At 50.3% G+C, this 17,772-nt stretch overlaps 3 protein-coding genes and 1 non-coding gene across 4 annotated transcripts in view; 1 reads left to right on the top strand and 3 right to left on the bottom strand.

Annotated features, from left to right (window-relative positions):
* Window positions 1-2,397: 2,397 nt before the first annotated feature.
* On the bottom strand, window positions 2,398-6,875 carry Phb2 (prohibitin 2). Its single transcript, XM_057761807.1, has 9 exons — window positions 6,593-6,875; window positions 6,350-6,434; window positions 5,964-6,043; window positions 4,697-4,881; window positions 3,922-4,051; window positions 3,702-3,805; window positions 3,212-3,289; window positions 2,843-2,919; window positions 2,398-2,422 (listed from the first exon to the last, which is right to left on the bottom strand). The coding sequence occupies exons 1-9, from the start codon at window positions 6,717-6,719 to the stop codon at window positions 2,413-2,415; spliced, it is 876 nt and encodes a 291-aa protein (XP_057617790.1). The 5' UTR covers window positions 6,720-6,875; the 3' UTR covers window positions 2,398-2,412.
* LOC130889893 (small nucleolar RNA U89) lies at window positions 3,373-3,633 on the bottom strand. The gene has a single exon (XR_009058658.1). It is a non-coding gene; the product is annotated as a small nucleolar RNA U89 (small nucleolar RNA).
* Window positions 6,876-7,019: 144 nt separating the features above from the next.
* On the top strand, window positions 7,020-13,967 carry Emg1 (EMG1 N1-specific pseudouridine methyltransferase). The gene is made up of 6 exons (XM_057761821.1): window positions 7,020-7,275; window positions 12,389-12,490; window positions 12,592-12,733; window positions 13,064-13,122; window positions 13,196-13,345; window positions 13,518-13,967. The coding sequence occupies exons 1-6, from the start codon at window positions 7,108-7,110 to the stop codon at window positions 13,629-13,631; spliced, it is 735 nt and encodes a 244-aa protein (XP_057617804.1). The 5' UTR covers window positions 7,020-7,107; the 3' UTR covers window positions 13,632-13,967.
* Window positions 13,968-13,989: 22 nt separating this feature from the next.
* Window positions 13,990-17,772, bottom strand: part of Lpcat3 (lysophosphatidylcholine acyltransferase 3) — a 39,801-nt gene continuing 36,018 nt past the window's right edge. Inside the window, exons 6-13 of the mRNA XM_057761794.1 lie at window positions 17,359-17,537; window positions 16,460-16,568; window positions 15,782-15,868; window positions 15,528-15,691; window positions 14,988-15,135; window positions 14,756-14,914; window positions 14,531-14,659; window positions 13,990-14,372 (exon numbers count right to left, since the gene is read on the bottom strand). Coding sequence (XP_057617777.1) covers window positions 14,543-14,659; window positions 14,756-14,914; window positions 14,988-15,135; window positions 15,528-15,691; window positions 15,782-15,868; window positions 16,460-16,568; window positions 17,359-17,537 — 963 coding nt within the window. The 3' untranslated portion in view covers window positions 13,990-14,372; window positions 14,531-14,542. The remainder of the gene's footprint in view (window positions 14,373-14,530; window positions 14,660-14,755; window positions 14,915-14,987; window positions 15,136-15,527; window positions 15,692-15,781; window positions 15,869-16,459; window positions 16,569-17,358; window positions 17,538-17,772) is intronic.

The following is a 17,772-nucleotide window of genomic DNA, read 5'->3' on the forward strand; positions in this document are numbered from 1 at the left end:
AGAGGAAGAGTGGCGGCTAGGCTGGCTCTAGGCGGTTGAATCCGGGCCTTGATACCCCTTCCTTTCTTCTGCACCACTCTGGGGGTCAGGCGGGTCTGGTGCCAGGTAAAGGCCACCGCTCACGGGGTCCTGGAGCTGCGCTAGGAGCTGTAGAGCCCAGTGAACTGGTGTGTGTTGGGGGCTGGGACGGACTGTGGAGTGGTAGGGGGCTGGCTCTCAGGTGGACAGCAGAGGGGTACGGGGGGGGGCGGCAGGGCTGCTTAAGCTGATTTTGGCCTCAGGGATGGGCAACTCACGGTGCGCTTGGTGTTGAGTAGCAAGGCTCACCCGGAAGTGTCCCAAATGACGCGGAGGTGGGGGATGGGAGCCAGAGATCTGCGGCTTCTCCACAGAGTGCTTGGGCTTAGCCAGGACTGATCTTGGAGGTGGACTGGTTGGGTAGGGGCCCTCGTCTTACCCAGCAGTGTTTGGGTGCTGGTTGGGAGTCTCTAATACTGCCGGGTAATGATGGAGGCCCCTGTCCCCGTGTCAGCGTCGTCCATTGCTTCAGGCCCCTGGTCCCTACCTGATAGCAAACTCCTTCCTCTGCCCCACATACCCTGAAAGCCCCTTCTCCTGAGTTAAGCGTGCTGCAGAAATGGTTCTCGGGTTGGCTGCTCGCCCACCGGAGGAACACAATGGCCCCGGCCCCTCCTCCAACCCAGTGTGATTTGTCATCTGGTAGACTGAGAACCTACCTGACGCCGACTTTGGCCTTGGGATTGAGCACGGACTCAAGAGCCCCCAGCCAGCCAGCCAGCTCTCGGCGGCTTCGCTCTAGCACCTGATCAGTTGTCGTCTGGTTTTACGTTGGCCGGCTCTGGGTCCATCTTCCAGTGCAGTGTTGGATGGTTGAAGTACGAAGCTCCTAACACTGTCTGGTAAAGATGGCCCCCGGGTCAGTTCCCTCAACAGTGACCTTCCTGAGGCCTTGAAGACCATGGAGGCCACAAGACCAACAACCTCTGACCTTTAACCTTCTGAATGGGGTGTGTATATGTGACTCACTTGGCAAAGGGTAACAATGGGAAAGAGACAAAATGGCTGCCTCCAGAACAGCAGCAAGATTTGGAGACACACTTGGTCCCTAGGCTTTTCCACCGTCTTTCCACCCTGGGAACGTTGAGTGTCTGTGAGAAACAAGGAATATTGGTTTCGGCCTGAGAGAACTCAGGGAGCTGAAGCTACCGCACCCTCCAGCCCTGTCTGAGGTTCACCTTTTCTCCTATTGCATTTGATAGTTTCACATTATTTATCTACCCAGAAGGAAAAAGATGGCAAAGGTTCTAGTGAGGGCAGGTAATGAGCAATGGCTTTAACTTTCCAGTACTTGGATGTAGTGTCTTCAGAATGAGGCAATCTGTGGAAAAATAGGTTCTTGTTCAGTTAGGCTCCAGGGTGGTGGGGTCGGGCAGCCCACCTCCGTAGGGATAACCCTCCATGCAAACAGCTCATCGTATCTGGGGACTAGCAGTGCTAACAGTGTGCATGGTCCACTGGGCTTTGGAGGAACACACATGATCTCCCCATAGCTACACAGAAGCTGGTAACCAAGGAAGCAGCTCCCGTTGGGGTCATCAAATTTTCAGTTTGGCTCAGCAAAGCCACAGCTGCCCCAGCTCACAAAAGATGTTGTTCAATCAGCAGGTTCATTTGGTAGACACGGCGGGTGCGGTGAAGGGGTGTAGTTGGGCCTTTGACTGAGGTCTGCTGTTCACACCCAGCTTAGCGCCTGTTTTGGAGCCAGCAGGCTCTGAGGACCCGCTGTAAGGCCAGATCACTAGTATTGCCAGACTGCTTGTGCCACCTGCTGGCAGAGACCCAGAGTGCACCCTCTCTAACCCACTCAGAGGCAAAACCCTGGCTTCAGTTTAAGTAATAAAAGTTTTATTGAGAATTTCTGGGATGGTGGTTATCTCCCCCATGGGGGTGGGACAACAGTGTAGGGAATCTCCGAGAAATCACACTGCTTCTCCCCTCCCCCAGGCCAACACAGGGAGGAGGAAAGCCCTCAGCAACAGCTGGTCTTCAGTCTTCCTTAATCCAAGAGGGCCAAGTACAGAGGACTCTGTCACATGATGCTTGCAGGGTGGGGCGTGCTTGACCTCCCTAGCTGGCTCCTCAAAACCAGCGAGAAATGCATCCACTCCTCGGTGGTGGAGTTCTCCAGCCCACAGCTCATTTCTTAGCCTTAATGAGGCTGTCGCTGTAGAACAAAGGGAAAATGTTCCTGATGTTATGGGCGCCATAAATGTGAGATGCAAACCACACCAAACTATCCCCTTCCCAAAGGAAGGGCTGACTGTGGGGAGGGGAGCACAGAGGCAGGTCTGGGAGCAGGTGGCCCCCATGTCCCAGCAGGGATGCAGTTCCTTACCTTCCCCTGCAGCCAGCACATCATGGAGTCAGCAGGAAACAGAAAGAAGAGATAGACAGGATTGTTAGCTTCAGGCCCCGGCTGCCCTTGACCCTTATACCAGCCCCCCCCCCCATGACTGCTCTTTCGGCTTCTGCAGCCCTGATACTTTCACTGCCAATGAAGCAGTGTTCAGGTTCTCCAGCTAGAATTTGGAACCCTGTCGGTCACCACTTTTCACTGAAGTATTTATAAATAAAGTGCCTTTTACACAAGAAATCCCATTTTGTTTTGTAAAGTCAGTCCTAGAGAATGTAACATAGGAACTGCTAACCAGCCAGACGCTGACTTTTCTGACCTTGGTGTTCAGGGAAACTGTCAAGGGCCCCATGATGAACAGATTCCAGAACCCAAGGACTCTGCTCTGTGCACAGCGGCATCTCTTACCGGGTAAAGCTTTCGTCCTGTAGATTCAGCACGAGGTTGTCGGCCGTGAGATAGATGCGGTTCTGGGACGTGGCGATCTACAGGACAGGGAATGGATCCTGTGTTAGAGGCCTCAAGCCTCCCTGCGATTCAGTGGCCCACCCAGTAGCCAACAAGAGGCTCCTGCTCTGTCTGGTACAATGACACAGCAGTGAGAAGCCTCAGTGTCACACTTCCTTAACACACCCCACAAACACAAAGTCTGGGGAGTCACTCTTGGGGAAGGCGCCAAGGAAGTTGTTCAAGCTCTAATCCCATCGTGTGATTGTGTGTAACTGGATACTTTCCCTCTCAGCGGGCAGTCTTGGGAGAGTGGGGCCTTCCTCTCACCGTCTTAGAGATGTTCTGGGCGGCCCGGATCTTTCGGAGCTTGATATAGCCGGGATTCTTGCTCAGTGCTTCTCCAAGGTAAGCAGGCAGGGTTAAGGGTTCATCTAGGCCAGGTTACACCCGCCACAATGTGCGCCCCCCACCCGCCCTGACCTTTGGGCTGTCAGATTCAAGGTTGCGCTCACATAAGCCATTCACACTTTGGCCACCCTCTGTGGGCCTCCCTGCAGGCTGCTGCCAAGAACTGTGGTGGCAGCAGACATGAAGGCAAGGCCAGCAATGCTAGTGATCTGTCTAAAAGCGGGAAGTCAGGTCTCAGGTACTCCCACCAAGATTTCAGATCTCATCACATCCACCCCACCCCCGTGCCCCCAAGCCAAGGGTCAGCAGGCAGTCGCATTCGCCTTGGTCTCATCAGCCAGCCCACGAGGGAGGATGGGAAGCGGGGCGGCCCAGGGGCCAGGCCAAGCTCTCTGCAACACAAGGATATCATCTTGGCAGCCTCAGCCTCCCCCTCAGCCTGCACGATCTTCTGTCGCTGTTCCTGCTTTGCTTTTTCCACCAAAAACTGGGCCCGTTGGGCTTCTTGCTGGGCTGTGGTGGCAAGTGAATGAATGAGGTTATGGCCGTGGGGTGGCAAGACTCCAACCACACGCAGTCCCCTTCCCCCACCTCCAGGAGCCCATCGATCTACTCCTCAGGTGGCTTACCTACTTGTTTGGCTTCTACAGCAGCTGTGTACTCTCGGCTAAAGCTCAGCTCGGTGATAGCTACATCGTCCAGAATGAGACTGAAGTCCTTGGCGCGCTCTGTGAGCTCTCTTCGGATCAACAGGGACACCTGGGGCAAGAGTAGAGCAGGGAAGGGAGGGGTGGCTTGAGGGGATCAGAACTGGAAGGAAGGTGGTATTGCTATAACCACCCGAATACCAGAGCTCCCCTTCTTAAGTCCTCACACATTCATTAGAAAAAAATCTGATTCAATGTGTTCATGTGACAGAAGAGGACCAGAAAGGTGGCATGACTGCCCCATGTCACACTGACCCCTAATCTTCCCTTTCTTCCATGCACTATATATCGGCTTAGCTTCCTGCCAAACAAGGAAAGAATTTCTTTAGATGTGGGTAAGACTATTATAACCATTGTTTCCTCCTATGCTTCCTTCTCAACACCTGGTATTGGGTTCTAGAGTTGTTTTGCTTTATTTCCCAGAGTGACAATCAGCACAGCTTTCCCACATCAAATTGGCTATGCAGCCAAAGATAACCCTAAACATCTATGATCTTGCTGCTACCTCCAGAGTGCTGGGGTCATAGGCATGTGCCACACCTGGTTTAAATAATGCTTAGGATTAAACCCAGGGCTTGTGTATGTATGCTAGGCAAGCACTCAACAGCTGAACTACAGCTCCACCCCCACATCCTTCTACTTCTATAAAATGCCCTTTTAGTACCCAGGGCCATGCAGACAGCACTAGGAATCAGACCTGAGCCCGCTGGGTAATCAGCTGCGAGGCATTGAACTTGGCCACCACACTTTTGAGCACCTCGTTGACAATGGACGGCAGCACTCGCTCCTCATAGTCTAGCCCTAGGCGCTGGTACATGCTGGGGAGCTCCTGGGCATTGGGTCGAGACAGCACACGCAGGGAAATGTTCACCATCTGCAGGTCTAAGGGCGAGGCCAGCAGTGACTGGTTAAGGCCAAGTTCCTCATCAGTGGACCCCCAGGCTTTTGCTACTGTACTGGGTGCAACCTCCAGTGTGGACACAACTGTGGGTCTCCCCCTAGACTCCAATGACTTGAGAACCAGAGCTGTCAATTTTCTATTCCCAAGGCCTATTAGCAAATGAATGCACGACACACATCAAAAACAGCACAAAGTACAGTGCTGTGGGCAACTTGCTCCTGAGTGTACACATGAATGAGGCAGAGGCCTGGGGATCTTGCAAAGGCAGGGCTCCTAAGTATGGTCTACAAGGAAGCAGCTAGTGAAGAGTGGAGAGTTTCTCCAGAGCCAAGATACACTGCGGATGTACTCAACCAGTCAACAGAAAAGGCCTTAAAAGACTTGCATCTGGGAGCAAGGACGGCCATAAAGAAAGGCAATTCTAGGATTCAATTTACGTTAGGCAGAAAGTATGTCAAACTGTTCTGCCCAAATCCGCGAAGTCCCCTAAAGCCAACAAGGACACCGAGTCCCATATGTAAAAGCAAAGAGTCTTTATTTTAATCAAGTTTGCAAACTCGGTCTCTCCGCATATCCAACATATTGGAATAGCCGGAGAACCCCGAGCTCAATTAGAATTGGGTTTTTATAGTAGTAAAAGTGGGGATGAGGGGCTTCTGAGGTTCAGGACCCCTGATTGGCTGACGTTTGTCTAGAGGTGTCCTGGTGAATGTGCGCTGGCAGGTGGTCCTATCTTCAGCGGTTGGAATGTTAGGCATTTCCTTCAAACTACTGAGATTCAGGCCTCTTATTAAATTTATCGAGGGCCAGAGTTCTATTCTGGAAGGTGATAATGGTTGGAAATAAAGAACTTTCTTTGGGTGACCTGTTCATACCTGTGGCTGACCCCACAAAAACATGCCAGCATACCGCGTGTTGGAACGACTGTTTTAAGCCACGAGGCACGCTCTTTGGAAGATACAGAAACCAAGACCTCAGAAACACTACCATTTCTGGTGGCTTTGCCAGGCTCAGTTTGTTTGTGTCCCCACCTGCCATGCAGCTCCCGATTGCCCACACTTACCTTTGGAACCTGTAGGGGAGGAGATTTTTCGGGGTCTGGCCCGAATGTCATAGATGATGGGGTACTGGAACCAGGGGATCCTGGAGAGGAGAGGTCAGGGACAGGAATTGGGAAACTATAGTTTTATTTATTTTGATCAGTTTTTCCCCTCCACTCGTCTTTGGGCCTGCTCCTCCCCATGACCACAGACAAGGAGATTCTCTTTTCCCTTTGGAGAACAGCCCTTTATGCATTGCTGGAGTTTCGGAGCACCCACTGTCCTAGGAGCTGGGGGGGGGGTGAGGAAGGGAAAAAGCAGCTCCGAAATCTACAGTTAAATCTGGCTACAGCCGGCTACAGCTGTCAAGGGTGAAGGGTCAGGGCCTGTTTGCTTTGCCCGCCATTACCTAAAGTGAAGTCCCTCGGCCAGGATTGTGTCCTGTTGCACACCGCCGATCCGGTTAAAGAAGATGGCTCTATGACCACCTTCCACTGTGGGGAGAGGGGTGGGAATCAGAAGGCGCTGACGAAAGTACTGGTCGGCGCAGAAGGGACGGGGATGCGGGAATGGGTAGGCGCCGACAGCTTGGGGAGGCAGGTCAGTGGGGCAGAGGACCAAGAGGTGCAGCCAGCGGAAGGAGGTTACTCACCGGTGAACACGGATTCGCGCACGCCGTAGGCCACGGCCCCGGCCCCCAGCAGCAGCTTCAGCGCCGTGCCCATGCCCCGAGGCCCGGCGGGCAGGCGTCCCGCTAAATCCTTTAAGTTCTGAGCCATGTCTGGTCCTCCCGAAGGCGGCGGCACCAGAGGTCAGGAGGGGGTGCCCGCCAGCCTCTACCCCACTCCAGTTTTCAGACCTCGCCCTGCACACGAGGATTGGGGGCCGTGGTGCTCGCAGGAGAAAGGGCACCGGAAGTGCGCTTCCCCCTGACCCCGCCCCTTTGCTTAGGCGAACCCGAACCTCGCGCACAGTAATAGCGCATCCGGAAGTCCCGCCTCCTTCGGAGGCGTGTCCTTTTCGAGAGGTTTCGGTAGTTCCGGACTATTGCTATCGCCATTTCCAAGCGCCCTCTTTCAAAATGGCAGCTGGGAGGAAGTTTGCAGTGAGGACTGACGCGAGGTTCTAGTTTAAGGAAGTTAGCGCAATTTCCGGTCTGCTTACAAGATGGCTGCGCCCAGTGGTGGTTTCCAGCCTCGTGAACGGCGTTTTGCAGCGCAGGAGCAGGACTGGGACAATGCGCCGCCTAAGAGACCTCGGTTTGGGGCAGGAAGCAAGAGCGGAGGCCGTAGACTCATTGTGGTGCTGGAAGGGGCCAGTCTGGAGACAGTCAAGGTAGTTTGGAACAGAGTGTGGAGTAGTAAGTTGGTTAGGTTCTGTGGGGACCAGGGACACAGAATGGATGGAAAAAACTGAGCAGTGAAGTTTGAAGGATGACCTAGTTTTGCAGGCTGCTGGAATTCTGGGCTGGCAATCTTTTATTTTGCTCTTCTTGACGCATTCGCGCTTTCACCTTGCTTTTAGCTGACTTATCAGGGAGTCTGTGATATAAAGTGGAAAGTGAGGGAGGCGTTACCTATTAAGGTCTCAAATCCCAAAGGCCAATGACTTTCCAGCCTTTTATTGCTAAGGATTTAGTATTTTACTTTGGTAAAAAAGACTTTCTACTATCAGCTTGTTCTACATTTCTGCCTATCTTGAAACATGTCTGGATCAATTATTTAATAAGCCTTCGCCTTTTTTTTTTTATCTATCATTCATTTCTCTGAGTGTAGTCAAAGGAGCAGTGCCTTGTCTTAAAACCTTGTGCAGTGTTTGCGCGTGCACATGCACACCCACCCCCACCCCCTTTAAAGATTGATTTTACTTTTACCTATCTATGTGTGCAAGCCTGCATTCGATTGTGAGCCACCTCTTGGTGCTGGGAACCCAAGTTGGGTCCTCTGCAAGACTCACTCCTAACACCACCCACCTCCATCTTCAGCCCCTTCATTCCATCTTTTGTGTCTCACCATTCAGAGCTAAACTTTAGTGTGTAGGGCAAGAAGTTTATACACACACAAACACACATTGGTTGGTTTTGACATGCAGCCAAGGTTGGCCTGGAACTCTCCATTCTCAGCCTCCAGAATACTAGTAATGATTGCTTGTAGGTGATTTTTACCATTCCTGACCTGACCTGGATTCTAATTTTGGTCCTTAGTGATGGTAAGGAAAGTGTGTCCTCACTTTGTAAAGCTGTGGTGTTTCCTAATAACTGAAGTTAGTCTTGTCCATCTTCTCTTCGTTTGTGCTTTATTAAAACTTGCAGTTACAAAACCTGTTTGTTTGTTTTTCAAGACAGAGTTTGTGTAACAGTCTTGGCTGCCCTGGAACTCTTTGTAGACCAGGCTGGCCTTGAACTCACAGAGATCCACTTAACTCTGCCTCCCAAGTGCTGGGATTAAGGTGGTACACCACCTATTTATTTTTATGTGCGTTGGGGTTTTGCCTGCACGAACGTCTGTGCGAGGATGCCAGATCCCCTGGAACTGGAGTACAGGCAGTTGTGAGCTGCCATTGGGTACTGAGGCTTGAACTCGGGTTCTCTACTCTGAGTCATCTCTCCAGCCCCTATTATTATTATAGACAGGGTCTCATTGTGTGACTCTGAGTGACCTGGAACTCAGACATCTGCCTGTCTCTGCCGTCTCAGTGCTGGGATTAAAGGCGTGCACTACCACACCTGACTGCCTATTAATGTTAATTTTGACAGTGTTCCTAACTGTTGAGCCATCTCTCCAGCCCCACTTTAAGTTCTTTGAAAGCATTAAGTTCTCTTCTACTTTAAGGACATTGAGTGTTGGTAACTGCAAACTCTTTTTATAGTGGCTTTTGTATCACTACTACTTACTTCGTTATTGTTTTGAGATAGATATATGGTCTTACCATATAACCGACTGGTCTAGAACTTGCCATCCTTCTGCTTTTGCCTTAGCCTCCCGAGTGCTGGAATTGTAGGTATGGGACACCATATTCAGCTAATTATTGAGTATCTGTTGCTGTTCTACTTTGTTTTGTTTTTCAAGACAGGGTTTCTCTGTAGCTTTTGGAGGATGTCCTGGAACTGAACTTGCTCAGTAGACCAGACTGGCCTCGAACTTACAGAGATCTGCTTGTTTCTGCGTCCTGAATGCTGGGATTAAAGGTGTGCGCCACCACTACCCGGCCTGTTTTACTTTTTGAGACAGGCCCTCACCCTCTACCTCACGCTGGCCTAGCACTTGGTGGCCTCCTGGAGGCAGTGATTACAGGTGTGAGCTCCCACATCTAACTGGTGTTGCTGCTGCTTCCTCTTCATAGTGGTTAGACCAAGGAACTGCTGTATCACAGGCTGGGAGATGGCTTAGTTAGTGGACTGCCATGCAAACATGGGGACTTGAGTTCTAACCCCAGCAGCTATGGAAAATGCCCAGTCCATGCTGGGCATGCTCTTGTATGCCTTTAATTCTAGCTCTCTGAGACAGATGGGGAGGCAGATCCAGGCCAGCCCAGGCTACATAGAGAGACCCTGTTTCAAAAAAAAGAAAAAGGAAAAAAGAAAAAGAGGGGCTGGAGAGATGGCTCAAGTGGTCAGAGACCTGGGTTCAATTCCCAGTACCCAAGTGGCAGCTTACAATTATCTGTAACTTTGGTTTTAGGGAATCAGCCACCCTCACTCAGGCATACATGCAGGCAAAATACTAATACATATAAAAATAAATAAATTTTAAAGAAAGAAAAAGGTCCTTCTTGCTGGGCGGTTGGTGGCGCACGCATTTGGGAGGCAGAGGCAGGCGAATCTCTGTGAGTTCAAGGCCAGCCTGGTCTACAAGAGCTAGTTCCAGGACAGGTTCCAAAGCTACAGAGAAACCCTGTCTTGAAAAGCCACAAAAAAGAAAGAAAAGAAAAACGGTCCATCTCAATTTGTAATCCCAGCATTGGAGAAACAGATGAATCCCTAGAGCTTGATGGCCTGCCAGCTCAGCTGAATTGGTGCGCTCAGGTTCAGTAAGGAACTCTCTCAGAAGAGTGATGGGGGAAGACTCCAGACACCAACCTCTGTCCTTCTCCTGTGTACACACGGTTGATGTAGGAGTTGAGAGAGGTGACAGTGGAATGGTACCTCCTTTTACTTCCTGTTATCAAGGAGCCATTTTTGTTCATTACAGCTTGTGGAGTCATGTGATTGTTTACTGTGTTTCTCTGAGAGCAGACTATAACATTTCAAAATTTCCCTTGTATCTTTAAGAAACATCTATTGTTGCTCTTTAAAAGAGAATCCGGGCCTGAAGAGATGGCTCAGTTGGTTAAGCAGATCCTTCTTGCAGAGGATCCAGGTTCAGTTCCAGCACTCATTTGGCGGCTCACAAACATCTGTAACTCCAGTTCCAAGGGATCTGATGCCTTCCTTTGACCTCTGGAGGCACCAGACATGCAGGCCAAACATTCATACACGTAAAACTAAGTAAATCTCGAATCAGAATCAGTTTTATCATACTAATGGACTGAAACTGGATCATACAAAAGGTTCATTTTCTTCTATGATTAAGGGTATCCTAATAACAAGTTCTTGATCATTTGTTCTGCCTTTTTTTATTTTTTTGGTTTTTTGAGACATTTTCTCTGTGTAGCCCTGGTTGTCCTGGAACTCACTGAGATCTGACTGCCTCTGCCTCCAAGTGCTGAGATTAAAGGTGTACACCACCACCACCCGGCCCTATTCTGACATTCCATTTAAGAATTGTTTCTATTTATGTGTATGCCTGCATGAGTTTATGTGTACTACGTTTTTAGGCACCTTAGCTGGTCAATCAGTCAAAGATCTGGAGCAAGAGCAGGTGATTGTGGGTGGGCACTGGGAACTGAACCAGGTCCTCTGCAAGACCAAGCGACACAGGTGCTCTTTCTCAGTCCCTGCTCTAACTTATGTGGGGCTGGAGAAATGAACGGCTCAGCAGTTAAGAGCAGTGGTTGCTCTTCCAAAAGACGAGGTTCAATTCCCAGCACCTATATGGTGGCTTACATATTAACTCCAGTTCCAGGGGATCCAGTGTCCTCTTTTAGCTTCCACTGGCACTGCATGTATGTGGTGTACAAAAATAAAACTATTTATTTGTAACTACATATGTGTGTGTACCACATGTGTTTGGGTGCCCTTGAAGGCCAGAGTGGTCAGATGCCCTGGAGATGGAGTTATAGCTCACATGACATAGGTGCTAGGAAATCAAATCCGGGTCCTCTGCAAGAGTGATGTCTCAACTACCAAGTCATCTCTCCTACTATTTGATTATTAATTTCAAAACTTCACTCTCCCAAATATTTAGAAATGTATTGTCACTTTTATCTTTAGACATGAAAAGTTCTAGTGATACACGACCTTGCAGAGCCTGTGTTTATACATAACTATGTTTTTTGGTTGTTTCAAAAAAATTCCCCCAGCCAGTGTGTTCACTGACAACCTGAGGGGGTAAGGGGTAGGTTTTCTACCGTGTGGGTTCTGGGGAATGATCTCAGGTCAGGCTTGGCAACAGGTCCTTTACCTGCTGATGGCCATGTTTACAGACTTCTTTTTGCAGGTGGTGTGTGTGTACTCGAGTGTGTGTGGAAGTCAAAGGACAGCTTGTTGGTTCCCTCCTTTCACCCAGTACCCTTGTCTGCTGAGCTCTCCAGCCAGGTCTACACTTGGTCTTACGGACCATCCTCATGTCCCTTGAGATTTTAAACTGAAATTGACAGAGTCCAGCCCTGAGCAGCCCTCACTTGCCCCTTTTATGGCATGCATGGACATGCAGGGCACTTCTCAGGTGTCACATACTTCTGACACTAGAACTTTTGGCTCTTTGCTTGAGAGGGTTCTTGGGTTACAGGGCAATTTTATATATAATCCTAGTTCTCCAGCGCCTTCCCATTTTATTCCAACTTATTTCCATGATTTTATTTCGTAGTGCTGGGAATGAAATCAGGGCTGTGCTGAGCCCTCTGCCACTGAGCTACAGTACCCCTTTCTCTCCATGATTTGCTTATTGAGTTTGTTTGAGGCAGGGTCTTGCTGTAGCCCAGGCTGGCATGTTCTCAGCGCATACATATACATACTGTTCTTATGATGAGTCTTTTTCATGAACTCCTGATTCTAGAACTTCCGTGACTTTGCCTGATAGCCACAGGCCTTAAAAAGTCAATGTGGTGTGTCTTTATACCCCTCCTTTTTGACTGTTAAGATAGTTGGCTCTGTGTCTGTCTCTTACAGATAAAGCTAAACGTAGCCACATGCGAATGCCCTGAGAAGCTTTCTGGCCCTACTTAGTGTTTTGTCTTAGGTCTAGAGTGGGCTTGAATTTGTTGTAATGCTGATCGTTCAGGGACCACACCTTGAACTACTGGGCGAGATAATAGAATTCCCGTTGCTCTCATGTTCTCTGTTCTGCAGGTGGGGAAAACTTATGAGCTACTCAACTGTGACAAGCACAAGTCCATGTTGTTGAAGAATGGACGGGACCCAGGGGAAGTCAGACCAGACATCGCCCACCAGGTAACTGTGGGGTAGAACTAATGGCCTCTGAGCTGTCTACAGAAGGCAGCAATATTGCTGTTTTCCAGGCTTCACAGTGCCCTGCTGTCTCCCTTTCTCAGAGCTTACTGATGCTGATGGACAGCCCCCTGAATCGAGCTGGCTTGCTCCAGGTTTATATCCATACACAGAAGAACGTGCTGATTGAAGTGAACCCCCAAACGCGAATTCCTAGAACCTTCGATCGCTTTTGTGGCCTCATGGGTGAGAAGCCTTAGGACTTAAGTTCTGAGTGAACTTGGCAAAGTGAAAAGAGGAAAGGGGTCACAAACTCAGTCCGTCAGCAGCGGGGAGCTACTGCCAGAACAGCCCCGGTATTTCCACATGCATGGAGATTTGACTCCTGTTCTCTTAGGTTTCTGTGTGAGGGATAAAGTTGACAAGCCTGACAGTGTCTGTTCGGAACATCTTAGAGGATACAGTGCAGATGTAAAGGACACACAGCCTAGTTTCTGGGGAGGAGATGTTCTGCGCAGGTCACTGGGAGAATGTGATTTCATCCCACTTCTGAACTCTCGCTTTTCCCCTTCCTAGTTCAGCTTTTACACAAACTCAGTGTCCGAGCAGCTGATGGCCCTCAGAAGCTTTTGAAGGTGAGCTGGGGAAACAAACCTGTTGGGTGTTCTGGGGGCTGGTTCTGGTGCTGACTTTGCTTTTTCTTCTTAGGTAATTAAGAATCCAGTGTCTGACCACTTCCCAGTTGGCTGTATGAAAATTGGCACTTCCTTCTCCATCGCAGACGTCAGTGATGTGCGAGAGCTGGTGCCCAGCAGTGACCCAGTTGTTTTCGTGGTGGGGGCCTTTGCCCACGGCAAGGTACAGTCTGGCTTCTCTGACGTTTCTGCCGTGTCTCTAACAGACAGAGCTAGAATCTCCAGTTTTTGTAGAAGTTTGAGATTGAAATATGCTGCTGTTGAGACAGTAGCTCACCCATGAGGTCTGAACCCGCTACAGGGAAGCATTGCCTGACCAGCTCCTTCTCTCTCAGGTCAGTGTGGAGTACACAGAGAAGATGGTGTCCATCAGCAACTATCCACTTTCTGCTGCCCTTACCTGTGCCAAACTTACCACAGCCTTTGAAGAAGTATGGGGTGTCATCTGAGAGCAGCAGAGCCTAGTTCTCAGACAGGACCCTTGGTATTACGTCTGTGGACTCCTAATGTGTCTGTCTGCTGGAAGATCATCTTCTGTGCAAGATGGCAGAGTGGGAGCCAACACTGTATTTTCCTATAAAGACTGTGCTTTTTTCTTTTTTGCAAACCTGATTGTTTTGAGGGTTCTTAAACTCAGCAGTACATGGTAGTGTAAACTGTCCCCCTTGGGTTCTGTTGTTCCGAACTTTGAAGGTAGGCCTTCCCAATATCTTAGATTCTTGTGCTCTCAAGGAGAGACCCCGATGAGCTCAGCTTCAGTGAGCACAGCAAACATGTATGAGAGAAAGCAGTCAGGAATGCTAACAGTGAAAAACTGAACAAACAGAAGTGATTTATCTGGTATAGTTCCAAGATAGAAAAAGTGGAGCAGGAAGGGCCTTGTACCCTCCCCTCCCCCCATGGGGGGGTGTGGTGGTATCGGCACATATACAATCATAGTGGATTGGCAGAAGAGAAACAACAGGTTCCTGGCTAGAGGGAAGAGATAAGGCAACGTGCATGGGGGAGTCCCAAGGGGGTGCAGCCCCTCTGCTCCTCCCACAAGAGCTTCTCCTTTGGCCCGGTGAACTTGGCTGTAGCAGAGGCACGGCTGGGAGTGCTGTGACGTCCAGTGCCCGGTGTCTGCTCTGGGGTGAGGAGTGCTGTGAGAAGGGACAAGTAGTTTCTGCACCAGTCCAGCTCTCAGCCACCTAAAAGGCAAGGTGTGTGGTTAGAAGGGTGGCCAGAATAGCACCTGGTCCCTTCTAGCGAGTATAGAAGTAGCCCAGAGCGCTCCCTAGTGGCCAAGCTATGCTAATCCACCTGAATCTCCAATAGCATTCCAAGCTGTCACCTGTAGACTACTTACCAGGGAAATCTATTATTCCCTTTTCTTTAACTTTTCTTTTCTTGGCACCATTGCTTTGTGAACATAAGGCAATATGAATAGCAGGCTGAAGAAAAAGACATGTCCAAGGAAGTACACAGATCTGTACACCTGTGGAGACAGACCGCAGAAAGAGTTGAGCCTGCTTGTCTCTCACTACTAGAGGTTTTGGTGACTCTGGCAGCCTTGCAGTCAGGTCCTCGCTACCTTAAGCCACTTGTCCCAGGTGAAGAGACAGAAGGCAGTCATGGAGTAACCCATAAAGAGCCAGTGGATGGTCTGTTGCACCAAGTAGTAGAAGGGCTGCAGGGCAGTGATGGAGGCCAGGCTGCTCAGGGTGGGGCTCTCCCGAATGAGGTTGGCGGCCTGGGGAGGGAGTGTAGAGGTCATTAGTCTTGTCCTTATCCCCAACCCATTTCCTACCACCCATGAGTCCTACCTGCTTTTCTACAATAACAATGAGGAATTCCATCTGGAAGCAAATCAGGTATCCTGAGTGTAGGCCGTGCCAGAGGGCCAAGAACAGCAAGGAGAGGCCTTGTGAGAGTTCTTTACTTCCAAGAAACTTGAGGCGTTTGAAGATGTAACTAGAGAAGAGGGTGGGTAAGGATGAACCTCAGACTTGACTCCTGCTTCTGGGCTCCGCCCTGAGGAGTGCTGACTGGCTCCCACTTGTGGCCACTGGGGGTACAGGAGGCAGTGCTAATAGGAAGGCTTGAGATGGAGGCAAGCTGTCATAGTTCAGATGCAACAGAGGGACCATGGGTGTGATACAAACAAGGGCAAGACCAGGATCTGCAGCCAAGGCTTGAGGGACTTTTTTACAGAGCTTTTTTTTTTTTTTTTTTTTTTTTTGGGTGGGGCTGCCTGGGTGAGAACAGAGGCTTAGCAGAGTGATAGGAAGCATGGGCAGAGACGACAAAGCACTCTTGTCCTCACGTTCAGGGAGGATGGAGCCTGGGCTGTCCTCAGTGCTTACCGGGCCACCCAGGCATTGGTGTTGATGTTGAAGGAGGCGATGGTGCCAGTGAAGCGAGGAGTTGTCTCAAAGAGCCACACTTTCATGTTGGCACAGGCGTCCCATTTTGCATTCCCATTTTCAATGCCATTAAAGCCCAACCCCGACAAAATGCACACTCCTTCCTGAGGGGAGGGACAGCTTAGGGTTCTTGTCGCTCCACCCTCCCAGCCCACCCCCAGCTTGTCTAAATATGACTTATCTTCCCTACTTACCGTGACCAGCCAACAGGTGACGTATTTGTACAGCACAAATTTGCCCCAGATCAGCATGTACATGCAGCGGAACCAGAAAGGGTGGTGCTTGAGAAGAGAGCACATGAGCATCAGGGGCGGCACAGTCCCCTACATGGTATTCTCAAACTTGGGGCTGGCTTCTTTGCTCCTAGCAATGCCTGATGCCACATGTACATGACACTATAGCCCTACCTATCTGTAAGCAGCAGAGAGATGCCAATATCCACCCGCCTCCGGCTTTGCAAAGTCTGGGCATTTATACGGTCAGTACAGGCATGTCCACAGTCCTTGGATGTCCACAGTCCGTGTTAATTTTCAGATAGCTACCCAGAATGGACATGGGACTGCTGGGAGGTTTTCAGGGCAACTGGAGCAAGAGCCGCTTTTCCCTCCCTCTTTGAGCCCATCAGTCAAATGAAAGCAGGCTGCAGAGCCACCAGCCACTGCACTCTTGCATAAAGCAAGGCAGAGGCTGTTTTAGGTGCTGCCCCGGACCCATGAAGGTTTGTTCGTGCAGGTGAGGCCTGGGTGGCACTGATGTCAACTCTCACAGACCTAGAGCAGAATCCAGCACACATCTCTAGATGGCATGGCCTACTTCTCTCTTATCCCATTTGGTGAGGCAGTAGTCACAGTGGTATGCTGGCAGCCACTCACATCATAGTCTTCAGTGAGAAGGTAGTTTTCCGTGATGTGGGGGCTCAGCAGGGTGTAGCCCACCAGGTAGACAAGGCCCAAACTCAGGCGCTTGAGAGCAGGTATGGTGCTGGAAAGGAACAAGTGGGGTCACACACAGCAGAGCCTCGCCCTTCACCCTCTGACCTGCAGTCATGGAAAGGAGCGTTTCAGGGTGTGGTTACTGCAGGCAGTGGCACCAGGATCCTGTGCCTGGAGGTGTTTCCAGGAAAGACAGCTGTGTGCTTGGCCACTGCAAACCTGCATTACAGGAGTGAGGGCAGGGCGGAGGGAGCCGTGTGTGGGGTGCTTGTGCCTAACCCTCAGAGCATGCATCTATCTATATATTTTATACATTTTTGTATATTGAACAGTGTCTCCCTACTATGTGAGAGGAGGCTTCAAAGGTGGGCAAATGGCTGGGGCAGTGTACACTGGGGAGCATGTAGACACCCCCCACATGACACTGTGTAGTGGGGCCAATGTGCTAGGGCCGGCCTTCAAGAAAGTCACTTCAGTGGCGCACGCCTTTAATCCCAGCACTCAGGAGGCAGAGGCAGGCGGATATCTGTGAGTTTGAGGCCAGCCTGGTCTACAAGAGCTAGTTCCAGGACAGGAACCAAAAAGTTACGGAGAAACCCTGTCTCAAAAATCAAAAAAAAAGGCCGGGCGGTGGTGGCGCATGCCTTTAATCCCAGCACTCGGGAGGCAGAGGCAGGCGGATCTCTGTGAGTTCGAGACCAGCCTGGTCTACAGAGCTAGTTCCAGGACAGGCTCCAAAAAACCACAGAGAAACCCTGTCTCGAAAAACCAAAAAAAAAAAAAAAAAAAAAAAGTCACTTCAGAAGTCAAAGAGGTCTTCAACCAGGAGGAGCAGTTACCTGTTTGGTGTCTTCCCTGGCCTGTCTGTCAGCTGTCCCTGCACCAGCTTCAGGTAGTGGTTCATTGAGAACTGGGGCCCTACCAAGAAGGCTCCATAGAAGTAGGAGAAGCCAGCAACTTCCAGCAGGGAAGGGACACCCCGTATGGCGTATTTCTGTTGCTCAGGGGACAGGGAATTCTATGTTGAGAAGAGAATGCAAGGTTCAGAACAGACTTGAATCTTACCCTAAGCCAATCTGAGCACTCCCAACCTTTGCACCACTGCCTGGAATTCTTTAGTTTGGCTTCTTGCAGGGTGGGGGTGGAGGGTTGCTCCATGTAGAAATGTGGGGAGCTTAATCAACAGCTGCCTGTGGCTGCTGTGGCAGATGCCTCGCTGGCACCGAGCTCTGGACTTTGTAAAGGCTGGATTC

The sequence above is a fragment of the Chionomys nivalis genome, chromosome 1, assembly GCF_950005125.1.
Source record: "Chionomys nivalis chromosome 1, mChiNiv1.1, whole genome shotgun sequence".
NCBI classification, from domain to species: Eukaryota; Metazoa; Chordata; class Mammalia; order Rodentia; family Cricetidae; genus Chionomys; species Chionomys nivalis.